The following is a 25,999-nucleotide window of genomic DNA, read 5'->3' on the forward strand; positions in this document are numbered from 1 at the left end:
TACTTTGTATACCAAAAAATAATAACATTTTGCTATCAAAAGGAAATCCACTCATTTATATATGAATGTTTACTCAATTCTGCTACACATAATAAAAACCCAAGAACATAACCCTATTTGACCTGCCCTGGTGTTGGTCAAGAATTGCTTACTTTTCTATTATTGCGAGACCATGCGAAAGTCTGTAAAATTGACTTCTGGTCCTGAACATCTGTTCTGCATTTTGAACCTTTGTCCTGCAATGTAACAGTCACTGTCCAGAATTTGCCTCCATACCAGGTGGTTACACTACTTTTGTACATACACAGTTACCGTGGTACGAATGCGCAAATACGGACTGTGACCAGGTTGTGCACCATGCCTTAGACACATACATAAACTGCCAAGCTGATGCGCAACTACACATATCTGCCAAACACAGGCACTGCTTCAACACACTCACTTATTTGCCCACATACAAGTCAGGTCTCAGGTTAGTCAATATGAACTTTATTTGCTGGTTAAGCAGACACATGGCACAATAACATTGCAGCGGGGTATTAGGGGAGCACCAGAATTCTCCTTTGCTCCAGGCATTCAGAAGCAACATAGTAACCCTAGTGGCATTTATAATGCCCAGAGCACAGAACTCTGCCTACTCATGGAGGGAAGGACACTTGGTTAGGAGAGAATGAGAGATGCCGGAGGCCTACAAAGAAAATCCCACAAGAAGAATGTTGAGCTGGTTACCAGGCTCAGACACCATTGGAGGTGTGGTAGCAGAGGTCCCAGGGTAATACCCATTTGGGTGAGTGAGAGCAGGGTTCCTAGCCTGCAGCTCAATTTGGTGATTGGAAGTAGGAGCTTCGGGGGATCTTTCATTGGGTGAATGAGATAAGGGGTAATGAGGTTGCACTTTCATTGGATCAGCTAGAGAAGGGTTCCCAAGCTAATGTTTACATGGATCAAGGGAACTAGAGGTGCCAGGCTTGGTTCAAGAGCAGTAGTGCGGCAGAGTCAAGAGCACTGCTTAATTTGAGTTTGTGGTTTCCGGTGCTCAGCACTGGCACTTAATTGTCAACACCGGTACTTGTGACTGTCTGCCACAAGGTAGCGCTGTCTGAGATGACCACAACAACAGTCAATTTTTAACTCAATATACATTACAAATTATTATTACCTGCCGCATAAGCCATTCTTATAGTTTCGGGGGCTGAAATAGTCGGAATGGTCCCACTTGTAGGAGTGTGGTGGTTAGAAGGTGTGTTGTTACTATCACTGGCAGCATGGCAGGGGTAATGTGTGGTGCAAGCTGCAATGGTCTCCTGATGAGAGCCCTGGCAATTATTTACAAACTAAGCACTGGTCAAGAGAGCTTCTCATTAGATGGGAAGATATTAAAGAACGTAGATGACCCTTCCTTTGGATGAGGTGTTCTCAGACTGTGCTTCCACCAAGTAAGCCAGAGTTTGGGGTCCTAAGATGAGCCTCTGTTATGTTGAATGGGATTGTGGGACATGGGCGTTCCAGGCTGAACATCTATTGGATTAACGGATACATAGTTTTCTAGGCTTAGACTCTAGGGGTGACTGAAATAAGGGGGTTGATGATACACACACCATAGGATGAGACAGAGTAGGGGGTTCCAGCCCGTGCTCTCACTGAGTGAGAGTGGGGCTATCCTTTATGTTCTAGCTCTATGTTGAGCATTCAGCTGGAGTCCCTCACATTTTAAATGAATGGACAATTATCTCACTGCAAAGAATCCCTTTACTGCTTCACACTCCCCCAAAGCAGGCCAATCAGGCCTTTTAAGAAGTGTTCTTTGAGGGCCAGGGGAGGTCCATGATGGGAGAAGAGGTGAGTTTCTTAGTGTGATCAATGAGTTCTCTGCAGTGAATATGCCCTGGGCTGTTGTTGGCTTAATTTAGTTGTTCTCTTTGGGATTTCCAGATGCCGTGATTCAATTTCCTGTCCTTTGGATGAAGGTCACTTATCCGCCTCTGCTGTCTTCTCCTTCCTGGACTCAGTCACCACCTAACAAACAAAGAGAGAAGTTTGGAGGTTTGGCATGAGTGCACTACCAGAAAGGGAAATTTGAATTCCTGAAACACTAGCTTAGCAGCATGATGTATTTTGTAGGTACATAAACTTTACATATTCCCACATTCTAGAGTCTGAATCCAAAATATATTCTAAATATTTGAAAAATACCCATAAGGGAGTTAATTTAGGGCATTTTTGCAATGGTACATGCATCTTATGGAATCTGTCAGAACCATCATGTGAGATCATCACAAACTTTCTTTCCTTTCCTTGTGAGGAGGCTGTGTGTGCTGCATATAATTCTTTACTACATGTCAAACTGCAAGACTAGTGCTACAACTATGAAACTTTGTGGAGCTGAGCCCTAGGTTGTGAGGCTACTTCCTGGGATAGAACAGCATCTTGTCTGCCCTAATTTTGTCTTGTGCATGTCTCTCTTTCCTAAGGGATTTCCTGATTAGCTTTCCATCCAGATACAAGGGGTCCTCCATTTTGGGTAAAAAAAGGTGACATAGTTTGGGACATAACATTAAGGTCAAACAGCAAACAATGGGATGATCTACTGAGCGTGGTTCTGAATGTTTCCAAACAATTATTGCCCTATGTCACTACTCTATGTTCTGTATATAAGCGGTCATTCACAAGGGTGGGCTGATGTCACTATGGAGACTCTCTCATAAACAAGTGCTCCATCTCTCCACAAATTCCATCCCTGTCCCCTTTGTGTGCAATGCAAGGCAGTGACAGAGAACTACTTGTCAGGAAGACCCATCTGTGGTTACATGCGCTCTTAGAGCGGCATATTATGCCCTCAAGCTATTGGTGAGAGATTGAAATGGGGTGAAGGTTGGGAGGTGGATGGTTATACTCAATGTTTTTTTCTCTGTAAATCCGAGCCCCTCTAGCATAGGGCCTCGTTTGCTTTTGGTGTGGATGTTGGTTTTGCTTTGTAACATTAGAAAAAGTAACACATTACTGTTTTGTATATGTGATGATTATTTTCTGTTCTGTCAAGAGACACAGCTACTTTTATAGTGTAAAAAGATATGCAGGCTATCCAGTATTAGGTTTAAGCCAATAATAACGGATAAAACCCACCGAAATGAAAATAGCCCTCACCAGTGTAAACATATAAACACTGAAAAAGCACCTTTACTACCACAAACTGAATGCCATTCAAAGAAAGGAAAAGGTGAGTGAAAGAGTAATTTTTATTTCTTCCTGAAGGTGCTAATATAATGTAACTTATACAAGGCAGCAGCAAGAAAGATTGGGCTAACATTATTCTGCTTGAGTTTTGTTGTTTAGAGATGCCACTAAAATATTGTTTCTTCGTCCTTTTGCTTTTTGTTTTTTTTAGGTTTGTGGTCTTTAGTCTAAAGATGCAGGGTTTAGAAGCATGTTTCAGGTCTTTCTTAACTATTTTTGGCAGGGGAGATATTTGGTAGAAAATGTTGCTAAGGGAAGCCTCCAGTACCTTTTAATTACCTCAGATCCTGATAGCAGGAGGGAGGGGAGAGAATGATGTCATCTTCCTGGTCAGATACACTGCTCTGCGTTGGGAATACAAAGGCAAGCTGGTATTAAAGAAGGCTCCCTTTGCCAGGGAGTTTGTATTCTGGGACCTACCGACATTCAGAGCACTCACAAATTCGGTGACTATACCCCTTGGCGGGGAGCTGTGTGTGAAACCTTAAGAGACCTATAACCCAAGGAAGAATTCCTATCCTTTGAAGCCGCCCAGGATAGTTTTAATTTGGGAATGGGACACTTCCTCCAACATGCCTGTCTAACGGCTATCACTTGGGATATATGGACCTCATTCATGGTGGCCCGACCTCTAACAATAATAAAAACTGAGTTTCTCTTCTGTAACAAGTATAAAACCCAGTATATTTTCAAAAACGTCTGACAGTGTAGTAACAGAAATGTGTTTGCCCATCTGTCTCGTCATGTTCAGTTAGCAGCTTCCATGCTTGTCAGCCGATCCTCGGCCATCACCTGTAGTAGGTTAACAAAGATAACTGTAGAAATGAAGTGATCGTCTAAAATTATGAATAAAACCATACTGCCTATGATAGCTTCTCTAGTACATTTTCATTACCTCAGATCCTGATGGCAGGAGGAAGGGAAGAGAACTATGTCACCTTCCTGATCAGACACGCCACTCTGCTGTGGGAACGCACTGCCAAGCTAATCTTGAAAATGGCCCCCTTTGCCAGGAGGTTTGTGTTCTGGGACCTACCTGCATTTAGGGCACTCACAAACCCAGTGGATATGTCCCCTTGGCGGGGAGGTGGGTGTGAAACCTTAGGAAACCTATTCCCCAAGGAAGAATTCCAATCCTTGGAAGCCACAGAGGATAATTTTAATTTGGGAATGGGACACTTCCTCCAACATGCCTGCCTCACGGCTATCACTAGGGATATATGGACCTCAATTCCAGTGGCCCGACCTCTTCAAGCACCTTTCAGGCTTTGCTGGAACTGGTCAAACATTTGCACAACGCCATGTTCAATTTCCCTCAGGGCAGGTATCAGTTCTGTCATTCGATGAGGTCAATGTGAGTATTTTCCATCTGTTGTCTGCACCCTGTTAGTTTATACTCCTTTTTTAGGAGCATCCGTGGCTAGAATTTAATTCCCAATATGTCATCTCTAGGTAACCTCTCGAGCCACTTCCCCCGCTGTTGAGGCTTCCCTGAACAAGTTTTTGGGGTAGGGCATATAGATTTCTGTGGTGTGTGTTTTTGTGTGTTTTACTGACTCACTGCCTTTTTGGCACGATTGCGCTCAGATGAGCAGTGTATTTATTACTTCACAACCGGACCACAACTTGTAAGCCATGCTTTTTCAGGCATATCCACACCTCGTGTGCTCTGGTGTGTTTGACCCTCTCACTGCCATTACGTTACGTATGCGCACAGATGAGCAGTGTGTTTGTCACCTTAAAGCCGGATTCCGACATGTATGCCATGTTTGTTCAGGCAAGTCTTATCTTCGCATTTGCAGGGTTTAAACCTATTGTTACAGGATTAACAACACTTATTCAGACCTATACATGTTGCTTATTTCTCCTTTTCTCAGGTTGGATACTGATACTAAGGTGGTCGACTTCGTATAGGTGCAGAGCCGCCCTGACCACACACTTGAATCTGGGTATAACTACAGGGTTTATTAAGTGTCGCTGTCTTGAACCCCTGTTTCACTATTTCTCTCTTTTTAATATTTGCATGATCCTGAAGAATCGCCATTGGATCCATTAGGGACCACAATGGGCGTGAAACATTTCGACCTGAAATTACCATTTTCATCACTTAGCATCCTGTTTATTATCACGACTTGCACTGAGATTCACAGAGGAAAATACTCCCAACTCTGACAACCAGGTCACGAGTACCCCTCTTTGCTTTATTTTAAGCATATTGCACAGACCTCAGAATAAAATTCTCTTAGGGTACCAGTACGATATTTTTAACTCACTCGCACTATTCCCCACACACCCACACTCACCACTGCGGCGTTCCTCTGAAAAGACCTCCGCCAAAGAGCCCTCTTGCGGGGCCCGTGGGGGACAGCAGTGCCACCCCCACGAGGAGCAACGCCCAATGATGAAGCATGACCCTCTTATGGGTATGTGAGGTCACTTCTCTAATCAGGATAAATTCCCCCCTCTTCTCTTCATATCCAACCATTAACCCATAAAGGAGTCAGATCTCCTTTCACCTACACTTTAGGCGGCCAAATGGGCAAGCTACTTTATTTGGAAAAGTAACCCTCCAGTGATAGACACGTCTGACCTTGGGAGCACCGGTACTGGACCTTTTTCCGCTAGTTCCCAGTCCCCCCTCTTTTGTGTTTTTGTCATGTCTGTGGACAGCCCACCTGTACTGCCCACCTCTAGAGCGGCTTGCAATGGAGAGGTTGGGGTACAAATTAAGGACACACAAGAATATTTTGGCCTGGTGCAATCTGTCTCCAGCAATGCTAGATTCAAGCTCTCACTCACTTTCACTTTCTGCATCGTACTTACATAACACCGGTCATGCTATACAGAATAGACATTTCAAAATCCTAGCACTGTCCCAGTTTTACCATCCAGTGGCCTCTTTCTTACATCTTGCTTGGTACTGCCCAATGGTTTACATTTTCTGGATGAGGGCGGTTCTAAGGGTGATGGTGGTGGGGACAATACTCAGCCCGCAGAAACAGTTACTTGCCTTTTGGGGGACATTCGGTGTAGAAAAGATCAAAATATGGCTTTTAAATTCTTACATTTACTCAATGTTCTCACCAAATGGCTTGTTGCGATTACCTGGTTGGGTACGCTGGGAGGGGGAAGTGGGCAGTAGCTGAGATTTGAGATTGAAAAAGTGCAGACATGATGAAAAACTGAGTGAGGACCTGGATGTTTGGGCTGGACTGCTGCCACCTTCCTGGACTCCTCAGGTTCCCAGAAGGACGCCGTGGATGAGGGAGACGATTCTTCACTTTGGATGGATGCTTAGATTTTACCCCCCGCTTCCTGTGAACCCATGATACCGCTTCACCATGTGCGCCTTGCATATTGACACCAGATGCTGCATGTTATCCTATGTAATTTGAATCCTCACGGATTATGATGCAGACTTTGTACTGTATCACCCTGTGACTATGTGCTTGATGCCAACTGATTGTTGTAGTTTTGTTTCTGTTTTCTGCTGATCTTGACAGTAACTAATGAACACATTTTTTAAAGTGGTCTTTTGGCATCAGGTGAAGGCTGTCAGATGGCTCTCAGATGACATCTTGGACAGCAGAAGAACAATCCAAGGCACAGCCAGTGTTGCCCTTCCAGTTCAAGGATGCGGTACTAAACGTCTCCCTCAACTTTCAAAAAAATGAATCTTTGAAGATGCTGATCCATAGACGAAACAAGATATCTGAAGATGGTGCCAAATCAAAAAACACCCAGAGTTTTTCAGCCGATGGCATTAGTCGGACTACGGATCGCTCCCTAGTCAACGCCCACTTTGTTATTTTTCCAACGTTTGAACCCCTTTACAGACTTTTGCACTAGGTGTCAGAAGGGTTCAAAACACGTGGATCTAAAACACACTTTATGGATAAATCTTTCCTTCGCTCCAATCCACCCGCGATATTCAGTTACAGAACCATCTCCTATCCTGGAGATCTTGGGTGCTTTAGAGCCTGGGGGCTCTTCATGCTTCAAATTCTGGAGTCTCAAAAAGAAACAAGCCCACAGTGCATTGTCAACACTCCCACCGTTTCAGGGATGGCAGTGTCTCCTCTTCCATCCAGGATTGGTCCTTGACAATGACATAGAACGTCTCTTTCCTGTATGGGCTTCTCAGAACCCCCAATACACTGATATGTGTAGACCCTGTGGCTGACACATTGGATTGGAAGGATTAATAAAGCCAGCCATGAAAAACCCTATACATACCAGCCTCAGTGTTCAGCAACTTTCACCAGCCTGCACTTGCTTGCTCCAGGACCTAAAACTCTTAATATTAGTACAGCTTTGTCTCACCTCCGCCACCCGCCCTTAAAGCGGCCCAGTACAGAATGCTCCCAACTCATCTCTGCCCGGGCCATTGAAACCATCCATGCTAGTGTGTCCTTGACTCTCTAGGTTAGAGACAATAAACCATCTAAGTTATTAAAAACAATCTCACCTCAGACCACATTTCTCTGAAACCATCTATGGAATTGTGCCACTACCTCACCTCTGCCTGTGGGCCCTAAAACCCTTCTATGTAGCATACCTTGCATTGCACTTCTACCTCAGGCGCAGATGCCCTTCATGTTTAGTATATCCTTACCACGCCTCTGCCCTCAGACCCTACAACCGTCCGTGCTGGTATGCCCTTCTCTCACCCCTGGCCCAAGACCCTGAAACCCTTCATTTTGGCGCCTCACACCTCTGCCGTAAGACCCTGCATGTTAGTATGTCCTCATCTAACCTTTGAACACAAACCCTAAAACCCTCCATGCGATGTCAGTATCTCCTCTCTGCCCACAGGTTCTACATTTGTATATGATAGCATACCCCATGCCCCCAGGCCCTAATGCCCTCCATGTTAGCATATCCTTATTTCACCCCTGCCCTCGGGCACTGAACCCCTCAACGTTAGTATATGCTTATCTGACCTCTGCCCCAGGCTCTAAAACCCTCCATGCCAGTGCACCCTGCCGCTCATCTCTTGTCCCAGGCCCCAAGTCCGTCATGTTCAGAGCTCCCAAGTTTTGAGAATTCTTAGAATACTTGGTGGCATCACAGGAATTGATTACACAGACTTTAACACGAAGGACAGCATGAAAAGTGATCAGTGAAATAATACAAAAATAAGCAAAATGAATGTAAAAGTAATAAAATAACACCAACACGTCCTAATATTGCCGCTGACCGCGGACCCCGCAGGGGGCCACTCGGCGGTCGGCGCCTTAGTGGCCCCGGGGCCCCGGTCACCCCTCCCCACTCTCTCCTTTGGGGGGGGGGGCAGGGACTCAGATTGGTGCCCCCCCCCCCTTTTCGTGTCAGGGCCGGAAGTGACGCGGAATACGCGTCACTTCCGGGCCCAGGTGTGAGGGGGAGGCTATTTAGCCTTCCCCCACCCTCACTGGCGACCTCTTTGTCGCCCACCTCGCCTTTTTATCGGTCGTGTCTCGTCGCCGTGTCCCCGGATCCACGCCGCTGCGGTCGTCGTCTCGTTCAGATCTACGGTGAGTCTTGCTGCTCCCACTCCGCCCCGGCCCTGTCCCTGGGCAGTACCAGGAGGACGGGGCCCTGTGGCTCGGATGGCCACGGGCGGAGGGGGCGCAAGATTCAGGCATGATTGGCGTCTTGAGTGGGCGGCTATGAGCAGTACAGGGGCGGAAGCGTAGCGGGATCAATTTTAATGGTAGCAAGATCACGCCCGCACCCCCCCCCCCAAGATTTTCGCCCGCGCTTCGAACTGCCATCCCGTGCTAATTATCACCCTACATCGCGCTAGGGCCACAGGGGTTTCGATTCCCTTACCCTCCTCGCGCACTCAATTATTGTGGCCTACCGTTAAGGTCGGAGACTCTTATGCGCACGCCTGCAGGCTCAAATCTCTTGACTGGGTTCAAGTAGGTCCGCGATTATTACTCACAGGGCTGCGGTTTCAATTCCCATGCACTGCGTGCGTGTAGATATATCTTACAATGGTCTTTGCTTGAGTGTTTGTCGGGCGAGGGCTGGTTGCCGCAAGGCCGTCCGGGGGTGCCGGGGCGAATTTCGAGCCTCGTGGTCGCCTCCACATACTAAGCTAGTAGGACAGATCAGTGGGAGCACGCAGGCTCCATGGTAATGATGCCTGCAGGTTACAGGTCCGATTCCCATACAGTGCTTTATTGATTTATGGGAAGCATCCACCCCCCCCCCCCCTCAAGCTGCTTGCCCGACCGCCGACGGTGCGGGGGGGGGGGACGGGTAGGCAGCAGGCCTCTTTTTCCGGGCATAATGGTGCGCTGTCGCCGAGGAAGGTTGCGTGCCTCGCGGTGGTCGGAGCACGCGGGCTCCATGGTGATGTTGCCTGCTGGTTACAGGTCCGATTCCCATATAGTGCTTTATTGATTTAAGGGAAGTCATCCTCCACCCCCCCCCTCACGCAGCTTGCGCGGCCGCCGAGGGTGCAGGGGGTAGGCAGCAGGCTTCGTTTTCCGGGGCATAATAGTGCGCTGTCGACGAGGAAGGTTGCGTGCCTCGCGGTCGTGGCGCCGTCCTTTACTGGGCCCCCCAGGTGCGATACTGTCCGGGGGGGGGGCCGCGAGGAGGTGTCGTCTGCTGCACTAACGTCGCAATGAGGGGATGTAGCTCAGGGGTAGCGCGTATGCTTTGTAGGTACAGGCCCCGGGTTCGAGCCACGGCTTCTCCACGTAATTGCGATTTCTCGCAAAGAACCTTTCGTATTTGCAGGGGGCTACCGGTTGTGTACATTCAACCGTAGCGCAGCGGGTCAGTCCCTCTGAGGTATGTTTATGCGAGCACCCCTCTTCAATGCGTCAGTGCATAAGTTGTTTCGTCGAACGGCCCGAAATGCTTCTCGAGAGTGGGTAGAACGGGCCCTTGTTCGAATTAAGGGGAGAGGATGGGGTCCGTCGCCTGCGCTGCCGCCTCTGTTGCATGATACCAGGGTTTGAGTCTCGGGGTCGCGTCCGTTATGGGATCCCGAGCAAATTTCTTAATTTCAAGAGGCCTTCTCTTTATCGGTACCTAAATCTGTAATGTAAACACTGTACTATGTAAAGCGCTCCAATACCTTCGGGTTGAGCCCGCGCTGTATAATAGGAGCAAATTATTTAATTTCAAGAAGCCTTCTCTTTATCGGTGCCTGAATCGGTAATGTAAACACGGTACTATGTAAAGCGCTCCAATACCTTTGGGTATTGCTTGCGCTATATTATATGAGCATATTACTTAATTTCAAGAAGCCTTCTCTTTATCGGTGCCTGAATCTGTAATGTAAACACTGTAATATGTAAAGCGCTCCAATACCTTCGGGTCGAGCTTGCGCTATATAATATGCAATTATGAGCCCTTCTCTTTATCCTGTCGTCAGAAATGGCAGGGGTTGAACTAGGTGTCTTCACGGGTTGGAGTTAGGCGGGAACCCTAGTCGCGCTACCCCCCCATTTGCCTGTGATATATACGTGTTATATTCCCGGTCTGAACTGGCTGCATGCTCTGCTGCTGCTGTCTTAGTGCATGGCTTCCTGATTTAGTATTGGTCAGTACTACGGCAAGCCACCCACCAATACCACAAAGGTAATGCGGTATAGGTACCATACAGTGTACGACGTGTCTGTTGGTGCCACGCTTAATGGCCCGTGCATGGTATCACGGGAAATGGAACCCTGTCACTTATGCCAAATCACCCAAAAAAGTTTTGAGTGGCTTTTGATAGACAAAAGACTCGAAGAGGTGCATGGTGTCGCTGGGGAGGCAGTTCCGTTATGGAGTATTTACCGCCACTGCTATCCACCTGTCTGATACTTTTTCCCCCCCAATGAAATGCACTCAATGGATTGTCAGGAAATGACGTCAGGCCAGAATATTCACTCATTTGGAGATAGTGCTTATCCATGTGTCCTCGCATGGGCTTTACTGGCTAGGGTTGTAGAGCTGGGTATGTAGCTTCTTCAAGGGTGCCCCGTGGAGAGGAGTTCAGCTTTACCGAAAGTTACGAATCGATAAAAGATGTAGTTAATAAATAGTGATTATTTGGCATATATCCTTTGTAAAGACCTAACTAAAACGTCAAATGCAAACCTGGTAGCTAGAGGGCGTAGTGTTCAAACACTAGTACCATCACACATATAAGGCGCTGAAAGGGCTGTGCAAAGGGGGTGACCAAGGATTGCCTGCATAGAAGGTGACATCGCTGTAATCTTTCTTGTCAACTCGGAACCCAATACACTTTAAATCTGCATCTGCACATGCATAATATTCAACTTTTTATGATGTGTTGGTTGGACGCTAAGATGTACATTTTTGGGTCGTGGGTGAAATCAACAGTCTCTACTTTGTGATTTAATGCAGACTGTTGACGAGTCAGCCTGCAAAGGGACTAGTAGAAGTAGTAGTTATAGTTTATTCGATCATTTTTTGACCATTCCCATAAAAGCAAATGAATCAGGGTGGTCCGCATGGGGGCCATGCCCATCCTTTTATGCACATCTGCATTCGTGGTGCGCCCCATCCTCGGTGATTTCGGCCAGTATGACACCCCCCTGCTCCGGAATGGGCGGTGCTAGTGCCCGGCGCTTTAGGGTTTTCGCGCACAGTACAGGTTTGAAGGAATTTCGGTATTCCACGCGGCTGGGGCGAGCGGGGGCAAGGGGTAGGCGTTGTAACCTGTGAGTTGGCTGTTGGTTTAGGGTAACCAGTTCCGGCCCGCGGGGTTGCGTCCGCATTCGGCCATTACTATACCCCCCGCACCTCACTGGATAATCGGGTGCGGTGCTCGTGTTATCTGGTACACTCGATCACGTAATATTGTATTTTGAATTAAGCGCCCAGTGCCTGGATGTGTAACGTAAATAGGGCACTCATGTAAAGCGCTCCAATACCTTCAGGTCGATCTCGCACTATATAAATCTGCAACATGTAATTGTGGGCTGCCTATATAGGCAGATCCATGATACCAGTGCATGCATTGCTCGCAAGATTTTGCTCCATATACTCGAGCACGTAGGAGACTAGCGTGGGTTCACGGCCCCAAAACACCAGCACTGCACGGCTGGGAGCTGCCTGGGTCCCCGCTGATCGCGGGAGGTGCAACACATGTGGCGGTCCCTGGTTAAGGTTATCGCCCCCCCTCCCGTCGGCTACGCTGCCGCTGAGGGTGGGGGGGCATGCAGTGGGCTGCGTGCGGCAGGCGCAATGGACCTGGCACGGGGATCGTTTAGTATGATACGAATCTTGTAAGCTCCCCGTGCTTGAATGTGTAATGTAAATAGGGTGCTCAGGTAAGGCGCTCCAACACCTTCAGCTTGCGCTATATAATTATGCAACATGTATTGCTGGCTTCCTATAAGGCAGATAAATAATACAAGTGCATGCAATTTTCACATACGCGATTACTGGCATTAATAAACCCCCCCGCACCTCTATGGCGAATCTGTTGCGGGACTCGCGCGGTTCGGTCGGGGAGCGGGTAATATGGTATGAATGTCGTAAACACCCCCTGCCTGAAGAGGTAATATAAATACGGTGCTCATGTTAAAGTGCTCCAATGCCTTCCGGTCAAGTTCGCGCGATATAACTATTCATCATGTAATTGCAGGCTTCCTATAAGGCGGACACATGATACCAAGACATGCACTGTCCACATCACGCGATTACGGGTATTACTAATCCCCCCCGCTCCTCAAGGGTTAATCGGGTGCGGTGCTCGTGTGGCCGGGCACGGCGATCGTGTTATATGGTACGAATCCCCTATTCTCCCCGTGCCGGCTTGTGTAAGTACGGTGCTCATATACAGCGCTTCAATGCCTTTGGCGTCGAGTTTGCGCGACACAAATATGCAACATGTATGTGCTGGCTTCCTATAAGGCAGATACTTGATACAAGTGCAGGCATTGTTCACAAAATTTGCACCAATACCTTCCGGTCGAGCGCGCGCTAGATAAATAGGCAACATGTGGTGCAGACACATGATACAGGTACATGTATTACTCACAAGAAGTTGCTCGTGCCCACATTCGCGCGCATTAGGCGATCCCGGGCATTACGACTCCTCCTGCACCGGAACGGGTTATTTGGTCGGTGCTTGTGTCCGGCGCTCTAATTATTTGGTGCGCAGTACGGTTTGAGCTAATCACTAATCGACCGTGCCCGAATAAGGTATGTAAATACGGGGCTCATGTTCTGCACTCCCAACACCTTCGGGCGGGTCACGCGGTGACTCTGGCCAGATAATTATTATCCACGTGCCTGATGATGTATGTATATACGGTGCTCATGAACGGCGCGCCATTACCTTCGGGTCGAGTTCGCGCGACATATAAGGGCTAATTACAGTAAGGGTCGCGCAGTCCGATCCTGACCACACGTGACCACGTGTCGCTCGTCTCCAACCTTTTGCTGAAAGGGGGCTTGGGTCGCTTGTCATTGTTGATGTCTCGTTACCCACCCCCATTGCTTACGGCCTCGCCCTCCCAGGTGCATCAGTCCTTGGGCAGGGCGGACCAGTGTGGGGATAGTCCTAACGTAGAACTGTCATTGCCATGTTAGTAACAGTTAAACACGGGTCGCTGCCGACAGTCTAAAAGAGGTATGCTTAAGCCCGCAGATTGGCCCCGCCAACATGCTTATGTGGGCCGCCTTCAACGGTCACTGACATGGGGAACTCACACATATCTAACTGTAACCTAGACACCCGGGTGGGTGCCTAGTCGGGCAGGGCAACGCAACCGAGATAGAATGGTAGTTATTATCTAATGCTAAAGGAAGTCTGGATTGAGCCACTAGATGGGTTAGATATGGGTGCAGCTCAGCGCCCCAATCGCAGACATACGGTGCTGCTGTCCCAGTAATTGGGGTGTCGGCGGGGCAATCGCAAGGGGACAGTATGTCAATAGTACATTTGACACGCCCAGGGTGCCTAAATCTCCACTTCAACGGAGCAGGAATTTGGCACCGCTGGGGATGCTCTGGGTTTGCAGTGGGGGGCCCCCCGCCTCCCTCCTTCTGAGGAGCGTGATGGGAGGGGCGTAGTAGGACTTAGTCAATCCTCAATGCTTGAACTTTACTGACGGCGCGCAATGTTAAGCCAGACAGATTCCCGAAGCTGGTATACCTAGGGGGTTACATCACTGAGGGATCTGTAGGGGCATAATTCCCATAAGGAATAGGGGATGGTGGGCAGGGGCAGGAGTCACCCCTTGCCCACGGTCACGCGCTGGCAGCTAGGAGCACTCCTGTGCTCCAGGTTTAGCAATCAGAGGGGGCTGGCCAAAGGTTAAGTGAACCCCCTCTCGCCTTCATAGCCTAAGAGGGCAGGCCCTGAATTGTGAAGAGGGTAACCTGCCCGCATGGGGGGCGAATAGTTCTTGGCACATCTCCCCAGGCCCAACGGGTCCTTTATTTCAGCAGACCCTATTCCGATTAGGATAGCGTCTCGGGCCTTGGGGGCTTAGATGGGGCCATCTACAACACCGGGAGCTATAGCTCAATGGTAAGTCTTGGGTTCGAGTCCCGCAAACGCTGTCAAAGTGTCATAAGTTGGCAAAATTTCAAACTCTTCTTTAACCAGGAGCCATAGCTCAATAAGTCTTGTGCCTACGGTTGTAATGGTCTCACAGGACAAGGGTTCGAGCCCCGCGAGCACTGTCAAACTGTCATGGGGTGGGAGAATGTCAAACTCTTCTGTCTGCAGGGATGGTTCCTTTCCAGCTAGTTGCAGGAAGCACTAGATAGGAGAGGTGCAGGTAATACTATAGCGGGTTGGTGGGGGGCCCTGGCTGCGACGGTTAGCCGCCTCCAGGGCTGTGGCGGAGTTACAGGGCGATCTGGAAGCAGGCCGGTACAAAGGGTACCTCTGCGCGGCACCACGTGGTGCCTGAGCCAAAACGAGGAGCCTCCAGAGAGGTCCCGGAAGCCGGTCGGCGCCCCGCTAGGCCTGCGGGCGGTTGTGGGCCTGAACAACCGGGGGCTTGCTATGCGACGCTCCGCCCCGAGAGGGGGGGTGTGAGTAAAATTTTCAACGGCACGTGATCGAAAAAGAATCACTTGGGGGGCAGCACTTGGGGGTCGTCCCCTTGCTGCCCGGCTCATCAGGCGGGCAGGTGAAGTAGATGGCCGCCTGCCCTTGGATCGCCCGTAAGATAACCCACCTATTACATATCCTGGAATTATGTAATAAACCTGCAGCATTTGTTACCCACTTACAACTGTTTCTTGTGTTTTCATTGGGTAACCTAATTTGGGGGAGGGGGGTGAGCGGGGTGCCCATGGGGGTACTATGCCGCTGACCGCGGACCCCGCAGGGGGCCACTCGGCGGTCGGCGCCTTAGTGGCCCCGGGGCCCCGGTCACCCCTCCCCACTCTCTCCTTTGGGGGGGGGCAGGGACTCAGATTGGTGCCCCCCCCCCCCTTTTCGTGTCAGGGCCGGAAGTGACGCGGAATACGCGTCACTTCCGGGCCCAGGTGTGAGGGGGAGGCTATTTAGCCTTCCCCCACCCTCACTGGCGACCTCTTTGTCGCCCACCTCCCCTTTTTACCCTCCCTACCGCTTACCTGGCGTAGGTGTGGTGGGGTGGGGTTTTTTGCTGAACGTTTTAATATTTTCCTTTTCGTTGCAGGCGGAGTTACAGGGCGATCTGGAAGCAGGCCGGTACAAAGGGTACCTCTGCGCGGCACCACGTGGTGCCTGAGCCAAAACGAGGAGCCTCCAGAGAGGTCCCGGAAGCCGGTCGGCGCCCCGCTAGGCCTGCGGGCGGTTGTGGGCCTGAACAACCGGGGGCTTGCTATGCGACGCTCCGCCCCGAGAGGGGGGGTGTGAGTAAAATTTTCAACGGCACGTGATCGAAAAAGAATCACTTGGGGGGCAGCACTTGGGGGTCGTCCCCTTGCTGCCCGGCTCATCAGGCGGGCAGATGAAGTAGATGGCCGCCTGCCCTTGGATCGCCCGTAAGATAACCCACCTATTACATATCCTGGAATTATGTAATAAACCTGCAGCATTTGTTACCCACTTACAACTGTTTCTTGTGTTTTCATTGGGTAACCTAATTTGGGGGAGGGGGGTGAGCGGGGTGCCCCTGGGGGTACTAAGACTCGTGGTTTGCTATAGTAGCAGGCAGCACTCTGATGTCTTCAAAATCAGTTCCTCATATTACATGCAGAGACCTGTAGGAAGATTCCACTAAGTTGCTTCATGGTGGCTTTATAACTCCCTGGAGCTGCTCTACACACATCACATCTCAGAACAAAGTTGCGTTTAAAGTTCACTTTCTAGTCCTTCTCACCAGGTGCGACATTTAGCCTGTTATGAGTGAGAGATCAAGCCGAGCTCCAAATGTGAGAGTCTCACTTGCAATGAGTTTAACTAGTGGTCTCTTCTTGTTATGTCGCTCACTGCCCCACCTCTACGCCCAGCCCTGAGTTGGCGCCATCTTTGTATGGGCGTTTCTCACCTCTCCATCTCGAGTCTCAATGGTTTTAATTAGAACTGTCTTCCGACTCGGGCCATCGGAGCTGTGATCGACGTCTGGAGCTATGAAAAATGCAAAGAAGAGGAAAACAGTAGGGAGGGCAAGAAGGATGAGATGGGAGGACAGGAGAAGAAAACAGAGGAAAAAGAGTGGGGGAGAAAAGGCAAAATGAGAGTAGGAACGATAGAAAGCAGTTCATTTAATAACAACTACCTATATTTCCTTTCTAGCCCTCCCCTCCATGAGTCTCCCCTATACCACATCACCTCTTCCCTTACTGGACACACAGTAGAGGTTACAGGTGGAATGGGGGTGCTTGGACATCTCCCAGTGCCTCCTAAAGGCGAGTGTGGCCGGGGCAGAGTCAGTCACATGTCAGGCAGTGACCGGCATGCTTTGACTGTCTCTACCCAAGTCCTACTATCCTACTGAGGCGTTGCTCTAATGTGGGCCCGGGATGCTTTCCTACAGGCCACTCCACCTCTGCGGGACACACTCGGAGCAATGCTCCCCAGGGAGCAGCCAGAAGCATTCCTAGGCCGCATGGCGTCCCTGCACAGTCACAGGGGCCCCAAGTCTTGAACACTGTAGCCCATGTCTAAGTGCACACTCTTGACTAGCAGGGGTACAGCAAGTAATCAGGACTGTTCAGGCTCCCAAGCATAACCTTGCCTCAACTAACTCAAATTTGACCCATTGCAGGACTGCTCCATGCTTTGAGAGAACGAAACCTTCACCAACCTCGGTAATCATAGACTCGGGCTCACTGTAAAGGCTCTGGGTGGAAATGCCAGTTACTTCCTGTGACAGGGTCTCAGAGGCACCTTAGATGCAACGTCCATAGTCAATGCTTCCCATTCATCACCCAATGCATTATGAGCACCCGAGAACCGCCTGGCATCTCGGAGCAGGAATCCTGGAGGCAGAAGAGGTCAGAGATCCTCCAGAGCAGTACAGAGCCCCGAAGATGCTACTAGAAATTAGGGGTTGTAATGGGATCCCTAGAATTGATCACATTCTAGGGACGCCCTCATTGGTGCATTTATAAGATCTCTTGTAGTTTTGGGGCCCACTGGAGGTGCAGCCGCTGTTACCTGGTCTATAGACTACATTAGACGTCATGCAATGAGTTGTTTCTCCTGATACAACATGTATTGTCTCTCCTGGCATGCTCACCAATGACTACCTCCTTATCTTGGTAAATAAACAGTCACCTAGTTAGCTGTCCAATATGACTGTCTTGTTTTGAAAAACAAGACATCTTTCCTTATTTTGAATTTTTCTGCATTCTTCTCTCTGGTGCTATTTTCACATCACAACATTAAATACTGTGAACCTTATTTAGAAGAGAGTAACGCAGCGCGGTGCCACAAGCCATTTGGCTGCGCCGTGCTGCGTTACTTTCAGAGCACAGGGATGCGTCATATTTACAACAATATGATGGATCCCTGTGCTCTCCGCTGCATTGGCGCACAATTGCCTGCCAGCACTATGATGCAAGGGTGTCTGTGTTGCAGGGATGAGTGTTTTTGTGCAGGAAGGGATACTTTCCTGCACAAAAACAATCAGGAGGAGTTTTCCTCTTTCTATGTGTGCTGTGCATGCATAGAGAGAGGAAAAAACAAGGAGAAATAAAAAATATTTCTCCTCGTTGCGCCTCCTAACGCCTCCTCTGGGGAGGCATAGGATTCTTTTTTTTTTTCTTTTCTTTTTTTTTCTTTTTGTCCTCATATATGCCACCAGTATATACTCTAGATAGGAACCCCATATGCCTTTCACATTGTCAAATTGATACCACCCTGGACTCAATGCGTAGCAGTCAGGGGTCACCCAGAGGTAGGCTGTTTCCTTATCCTACTCCCCTGTCCTATGATGGAATACCTCGGACCAGGGGAGGACAGGACCGACACAAACCTCTGCCATAATCATCGGACCGTTATATCGACAACCAGGCCACCAATTTCGACCACACATTATCCGTATTCTCTGCTTGGCACGCCATGTCCAGCTTACTGACTTCTATAATGTTTCGTAAACAATCAGTAAACCTGGGGGGGGGCGCTGACTTCCATTCTTTACAGATCATAGGATTCTGGCGTATTCCCAGGTTTACGAAACACTGTAAACCTGGGAATACGGCAGAATCGATGGGTGTTGCATGAGAACACCCACAACAACACCCATGGAACGCCCGTCATGCAAAGTGCTGCATGAAAAGGGAATGTATTTACAAGGAAACGGAAAGGCACGCAGGGTGGCTCTACGTGTCCTTGTAAGCATGGAGCACCAAATTGCGCCGCTGGTGCGTCACAAAAAGTGACACACCGGCGATGCAAAGGGCTTGTGTATATGCCCCTCTATCTTCTATTCTCAATATTTGGCCCATGTGTTGATATTTGTATTCATTATTTATGTTTTGAGGTGTGTTTGATAGATACAGCTCCTGCAACATTGGACTCTGTCCAAAATATTTAGGAAATATACTTGAGTGGTGATGAGTAGAAAAAAATGTCAGAAGATTTTCGCCTGCTTCCAATTCAATCCTTTGATATCAATTGACATTAAAGGTCTCAGCCCATGAATGCTTGTATTCCACTTTCTAAAAAGAAATCTCAACTCAGTCAGGAGTGCTGCATCCATAGCATTTTTGCCTGTGGAGATCTTCATTTGGGGATTAAGCAGTGCTGTATTGCGTGTTAAAATTGAGACCATCTTCGTGAAGGTTTGCAGGTTTATTGCAGCCCCCCAACTCTGAGCACAGAAGATCACGAAGCACAGGCATCATGCGAGTTATGGCACCTTGGGATCACTCTTTGAGGACCAGTATTCTAAGTGGAAAAGACTTCTGAGGCCGAGTGTAGGAGAGTGGAATCTGACTAATGGTTGCCCCCAACTTTTTGCCTGGTATTTAAGTGGTTTTTGACTAGTCTGGCTGGGATTCTGCTATCCAGGACCCCAGCCTATCTGCTTTCTCCCTAAAACTGTTGTGAGTACTCTAGGTACAAACATAATTGGATGCTGGGCATGCCCTTCCAGTCCCTTGTAGATGGTACCCTAGGTACCCAGGGCATGGGTCCCCCAGTAGGCCTACCAGGGCTGCAGCACTTATTGTGCCACCCTGGGACAGCCACCCAAACTGACACCACCAGGCCACTACTGTAGCCTGGGTAAGGTGGTGCTAGCACCCCTTACAGGGATGTAGGTACCCTATGTCCCATACCATTACAACACATATACTCTCATAGGTCACCCCTATGGCAGGCCCTGGTAATCCTACAGGGCTGGGTGCTGAGGTATGTGTGAGGGGGGACCCCTACGTGAGTAGGACCTCCCTGCAACCTTCGTCAAACCGTTACTGGGTTGTTTGTAGTGTAGCCATACCATATACTCTAAACCGCATTATAAGTGAATCGCGTCATCGCGATAACTTGAGAATGGCTACACAGAACCATATCGTGTTTGGTGTCAAACATGAAGGAATCATACCCCCAGTCCAGCCATGGGCATGGGGGCACGATTCCCCCTTGCTAGGAGGGTGATATGGGAAAAGCGGTAGATTTTAGACACCAATTTAAAAGTGCACATGTACCACAAAATGGCTACTGTCCGCCACCTACACGACTCTGGCTGGCTGTTGCTGGGGAAAATCCCAGCCTCGCCAGCTGGACAATAGGGCTCCTGTGGCAGGGAGGTGCCAGCACCTCCCCAGACAGGATAATGTGGATTGGAACAGGGTGGGTGCACCAAATGTCCATTCAGAGTTGCACGTAGGCAGCTGCAGAGCCCCAATTCTGCATACACCGCCTGGAACCGGTTCAGGGGCATCCTGCCCCTCGCCCAGGCGGGAAACACACAAAGGGGAGTGGGTGTAGCCACCCTTTCCCGCCTCTACTCTGATTGGTAGGCTCGCTTTTGGACCATCCCCTAATCTTGGGGATATATGGGAATAACTTTGCCCTAGAGCCTTAGATTCGTCCAGAACTTCACAGAACTGACCTTCGACGAGCTGCTGCCCAGCTGACTGAAGAAATCTCCCTTGGGATAAAGGAGTTATCCCCCTGCTTGGCAGGCACCTAAAAGACTACAAGATACCCGGTTGGAACTTCGTGGCTCTCCCGACCTTCGACGCCTTCCAGCAACCTCGAGGTGGGTCTCCAGTGCATCCCAGCGTCCTGTGAGTGTGCCCAGCAAGTCTGAGCACCCTGGACCACGTGGGTGTCGAGATCCCCGCATACCCCGAGACACCGGCCACCTCTTGTCCAGCACACGACCCCGACCAGTGGGGAAGTTGTGCTTTGGCCCATTTCTGAGCCAACCATCCAGCAGCATTTGTGCCGACCCTCAGCTCCCTGGCCCGCTCCGGTGGCCCGTGGGAGCCCTTTTACGCACTCCATTTTGCTGCCTTCCGCGGTCCCTTGTCCCTCGACTTGTGGGCCCTGACGGAGGACAAACTTTGCTTCCAAGAGTTCCCCTGGTTGCTCCAGGCCTGCTCTACGCTCCCTGCAAAGGAGAGCACCCTCAGACCTCGTGGGTCTGCACCAGCAGCTGCTTTGTCCATCTTGCGTGGGTTGCGGTTGCCAATGCTTAGTGGATCCAATCGGGACACTAACACCGCAGCGACCCTCAGCCAACGTGGGACAGTCGCCCTCCAGAAGCTGGCCTTCCTTGAAGCCTCCCGGAGCCCGTGACTGCAGAGCCCAGCTGTACCTCCTACACCTGAAGCACCCGACTTCCACGAGCTCCTTGCTGTGAGCTCCCTGGTCACTTGCTGTGACCCAGACTCTGTCCCCTCTGCTTTCAGGTTCATCTTTATCTTCTCTTCAACTTCAGTCTTCACGTCTTCAACGACACTCGCAGCTAGCAGCAGTTGGGACTACTTTTCCATAGGAAATCAGCCCGCGACCCGACACCAGAATCGACCTATGCACCCGGCTTCCCTGGGGCAGGTAACAGTGGTACTTCGGTACTCCCGTGGTGGTGGGCTCCCCAAAGCCTTAAGTCTCAAGCCTTAACTTTGTACTGTTGCTAGAAGTGTCCTTTAACTTAAAATATTCAACCGCGACATTCTCCATAGGCTATCATTGCGATCCCGATAGCAGCTCTTTGCACTGCACGCGACTCCCGTGGGTCCCCTTCCTCTTAACTGTGGGTGGATTCTGAAGGGGCAAGCGATCCTGAATGCCCTAGGCATTGCCTGTAGAATTGTCGTGGTTCTTATACCACTATTTTAGTATATGGTTTGGTCCCCCCCTGGGGCCCATTGATTTCTGTGCTAGTTATTGTGTTTAGAAATGCTTGTTTGAATTGTAACTTTGCCACTAGCCACATAAAGTGACTGTGGGATTCTGTCTAGAATAAATACATATATTTTATATATATACCTGTGTGGGCTACTCTTTCATTTGGTTATTCAAGAGGTTATTATGGTAAAACAATAAGCTTAACACTCCTTCAAGACTTAGCCTGAAGGCTGCTCTCCACAGCTACCACTAGGATAGCTTTCTTTAAAGGTTGTCTTAAACCTAACATCAATAGGAGTCGAATTGGACTGGTGCAAGGTGTTCCTATAACTAGGAGCAGCATATGCCAGGCCAACTTCTCACATTGGTGTGCAGCGGTTGGATTCAAGCTTGCCATTGTTTTACCAGATAACAAATTGAATTTCTAAAGTGAAAGCCACTTGGTACCAAAGGTACATATAAATTCAAGCTAGAATACAATAAGTTCTACTGAACTTAGAGTTGTGTGTAGAGGGTTTAGCACACCTTGACTACAACTCAAGAGAGGGTTCAGTAGGCCACACTTAGTGTAGGTAGATACATCACTACACTAAACATGTCTTCAAGTGGCACTAAGGCTATGGAAGGACCCCAGAGGGTCCCAATAGATAAGTATGATAATTTCACCTTTGCAGAGCTCAGGGAAATGTGCACCCTTAGAAGACTGAAGACAGAAAGAGGTGCCAACACAAAACGTCTCAAGGAGATCCTGCTCATAGCAGACTTTATGGAGTCCATAGGATCCAGAGGGACGGACAATGTGGGTGGGCACCCCTCAGAAGAGGACACTCCCAGAGTGGAATCTGAAGAGGAACAGGAAGAGGATGAAAATCCTGACCTGGAAGAAACAGACCACTCACAGCATGGAGGTGATGGCCCAAGAGGCACTCCCTCCACCCTTAAAAGGGGAGTGGTGGGTCCAAGAAGGAACAGATCCCCCTCAGTGGGATCCAACCATTCTAAGGGATCCAAAGGGTCCTCTGCCTCTTCTCAGAGAAGAGAAACCTCTCATGAGAGGAAATGCAGACTGATCAAATTTGAGCAGGCTAAGCTTGAGCTTAAAAGAGAACAGTTAGCATTAGACAGGGAAACCCTGGAGCTTCAGAAAGCTTCAAGAAAGTGGGGTCTAGAGATACCTGGTGGCAGTAATGAAACCCCTAGAGTTAGAGAGAGAGTCCCTGACAATAGGAACCTCCACAAGATTGTGCCCCCCTATCAGAATGGGGATGATATCCACAAATGGATATCTGCTCTTGAAAGGGCCTGTAGAGTACAGAGGGTCCCTGTAGAGCAGTGGGCAGCAATCCTGTGGCTCTCCTTTTCAGATAAAAGGTAGAGACAAGCTCCTCTCTGTAAGAGAAGAGGATGCTGATGATTATTATATCTTGAAAGCTGCTTTAATAGATGGGTTTGGCTTAACCACTGATCAATACAGACTTAAGTTCAGAGACACCCAGAAAGCACAGAATCAAGATTGGGTAGACTTTGTGGATTGTGCAACCAAGGCACTGGAAGGTTGGTTAAATGGCAGTAAAGTTAATGATTATCAAGGATTGTATAATCTCATTATGAGGGAGCAGATTCTTAATAATTGTCAGAACCAACTTTTACACCAGCACCTGGTGGACTCTGATCTGACCTCTCCCCAAGAATTGGGAAAGAAGGCAGACAAATGGGTCAGAACCAGGATCAGGCCTAAGAACCAAGTTGGTGACCAGAAGAAGGATTCCACTAAGCCCAAAGAGAAAGGTGGGGATGATAAACAAGAAAAGTCCTCTGAAGGGCCCCAACAACCCAGTGCTGGGGGTGGGTCCCAAAATACTTCCTCTAATAACAAGAAACCATATTGCCATGTGTGTAAGAAACCTGGCCACTGGAAAACTGACTCCAGCTGTCCTAAGAATGGCAATAAAGAGAATGTTCCTCCAAAACCTGCTCCAACACCTCCTGTTACTACTAGTAGTAATCCCCCAGGTGGTGGGAGTGCACCCAAAAACTTAGTTGGGTTCTCTTTGGGGACACCAGTGGACTCTGGCCTAGCCAGGTCCCCTGCATTAGCAACTATGGTCTGTGATGGTGGCATGGGGTTTGCCAACTTTACCATGAGCCCCAGTATTCTGGGCAGGTACAGACAAGAACCAATAATCAATGGTCAGAAGGCTGTGGCCTATAAGGACACAGGGGCCAGTGTCACCATGGTGACCAAGAGGCTAGTGCCCCTAGATCAGCTTTTACCTGGGTTTAGCTATCAGGTGACCAACATTGATGGAATCAGGACAGATCATCCCATGGCAGTGATAAATCTCAGCTGGGGAGGGGTCACTGGCCCCAAGAGAGTGGCAGTGTCCCCAAACTTGCCTGTAGATTGTCTACTGGGGAATGATCTAGAAATCTCAGCCTGGGCTGAGGTTGACCACAAGGCCCATTTGAAAATGGTAGGAATCCCTGAGAGAGTGGATGAGACCCCGAGGGCCTCACCTCCACCCCAGGAGGAAATAGAAAGAGTGAAGCCTGAAACTATGGATCACTCTACACAAACAGAGAGCATAGGGGAGGAGGAGCAGTCTTCCCCCCACCAGACTACAGGTAAAGGTCCAGTTTCTCAGGGAACTGATCCTGCCCCTTGTGAAGTAACTGCCCCAGAAGTGGACAGGCTTGGCCTGCCCACCTCTCTGATGGCAGGGGACCCTTCCAAGGTGGTACCCAGTCTGGAGCAGGTATCCTGCCCCTCTCTACCCTGCCTCAGTCAGCCCAGGGCTGCAGAGGTCAGGGAGGTCAGTGGACCCTTACTGGGCCCCTGTCCAGAGGAACACCCTCATCAACAGATTAGGGACACCCAGCAGAGTAGTTTCAGCCAGGTGAATATTCCTCTACAAACTGAGGGATCCCCCTTACCCCTAGGTATAGGCACCCCTCAAATGGATGTTGTTGAGCACAGGGAAACCTGGGGCCTAGCTGCCCCAAACCTTCCAGTGCCCTCCACTATTCCAGCCAAAGGGATCCAACCCCCAGCTGTAGGCAGCCAGAGGTTGACCCTTAGGGCCAGATATGACACCGTCCTGGGCAGAAAGGCTTCCATAGTGGCCAGTGATCTGAGGAGGTTGAGACCAACCCAAGTAGGGTCTCACTTCCAGACTCAGACACCCCACCAGCCCACCTCTGACCCAAAAACCAATACAGGTAATTTTCCTAGACTTTGGAGAAACTCTAGAACCCCTTGGGGTAGGATTTCCCAAGTGGACCATGACACAGGGAGCAACCATGTTAGTACAGGTTCTTCCTTATATGGCCACTCAGGAAATAAAGGCTTATCTGGACAAGGTTAGCCTTATCTCCTTTCGTTTGGGGGGGGGTTATGTAGGAGAGTGGAATCTGACTAATGGTTGCCCCCAACTTTTTGCCTGGTATTTAAGTGGTTTTTGACTAGTCTGGCTGGGATTCTGCTATCCAGGACCCCAGCCTATCTGCTTTCTCCCTAAAACTGTTGTGAGTACTCTAGGTACAAACATAATTGGATGCTGGGCATGCCCTTCCAGTCCCTTGTAGATGGTACCCTAGGTACCCAGGGCATGGGTCCCCCAGTAGGCCTACCAGGGCTGCAGCACTTATTGTGCCACCCTGGGACAGCCACCCAAACTGACACCACCAGGCCACTACTGTAGCCTGGGTAAGGTGGTGCTAGCACCCCTTACAGGGATGTAGGTACCCTATGTCCCATACCATTACAACACATATACTCTCATAGGTCACCCCTATGGCAGGCCCTGGTAATCCTACAGGGCTGGGTGCTGAGGTATGTGTGAGGGGGGACCCCTACGTGAGTAGGACCTCCCTGCAACCTTCGTCAAACCGTTACTGGGTTGTTTGTAGTGTAGCCATACCATATACTCTAAACCGCATTATAAGTGAATCGCGTCATCGCGATAACTTGAGAATGGCTACACAGAACCATATCGTGTTTGGTGTCAAACATGAAGGAATCATACCCCCAGTCCAGCCATGGGCATGGGG

At 49.4% G+C, this 25,999-nt stretch overlaps 1 protein-coding gene across 1 annotated transcript in view; it reads right to left on the reverse strand.

Moving 5' to 3' along the window:
- Positions 1–468: 468 nt before the first annotated feature.
- Positions 469–25,999, reverse strand: part of LOC146832889 (peripherin-like) — a 64,732-nt gene continuing 39,201 nt past the window's right edge. The window contains exons 8-9 of the mRNA XM_085600334.1: positions 16,692–16,771; positions 469–2,016 (exon numbers count right to left, since the gene is read on the reverse strand). Coding sequence (XP_085456460.1) covers positions 1,969–2,016; positions 16,692–16,771 — 128 coding nt within the window. The 3' untranslated portion in view covers positions 469–1,968. The remainder of the gene's footprint in view (positions 2,017–16,691; positions 16,772–25,999) is intronic.

Source organism: Triturus cristatus, chromosome 4_2 (assembly GCF_964204655.1).
Source record: "Triturus cristatus chromosome 4_2, aTriCri1.1, whole genome shotgun sequence".
Classification (NCBI taxonomy): domain Eukaryota; kingdom Metazoa; phylum Chordata; class Amphibia; order Caudata; family Salamandridae; genus Triturus; species Triturus cristatus.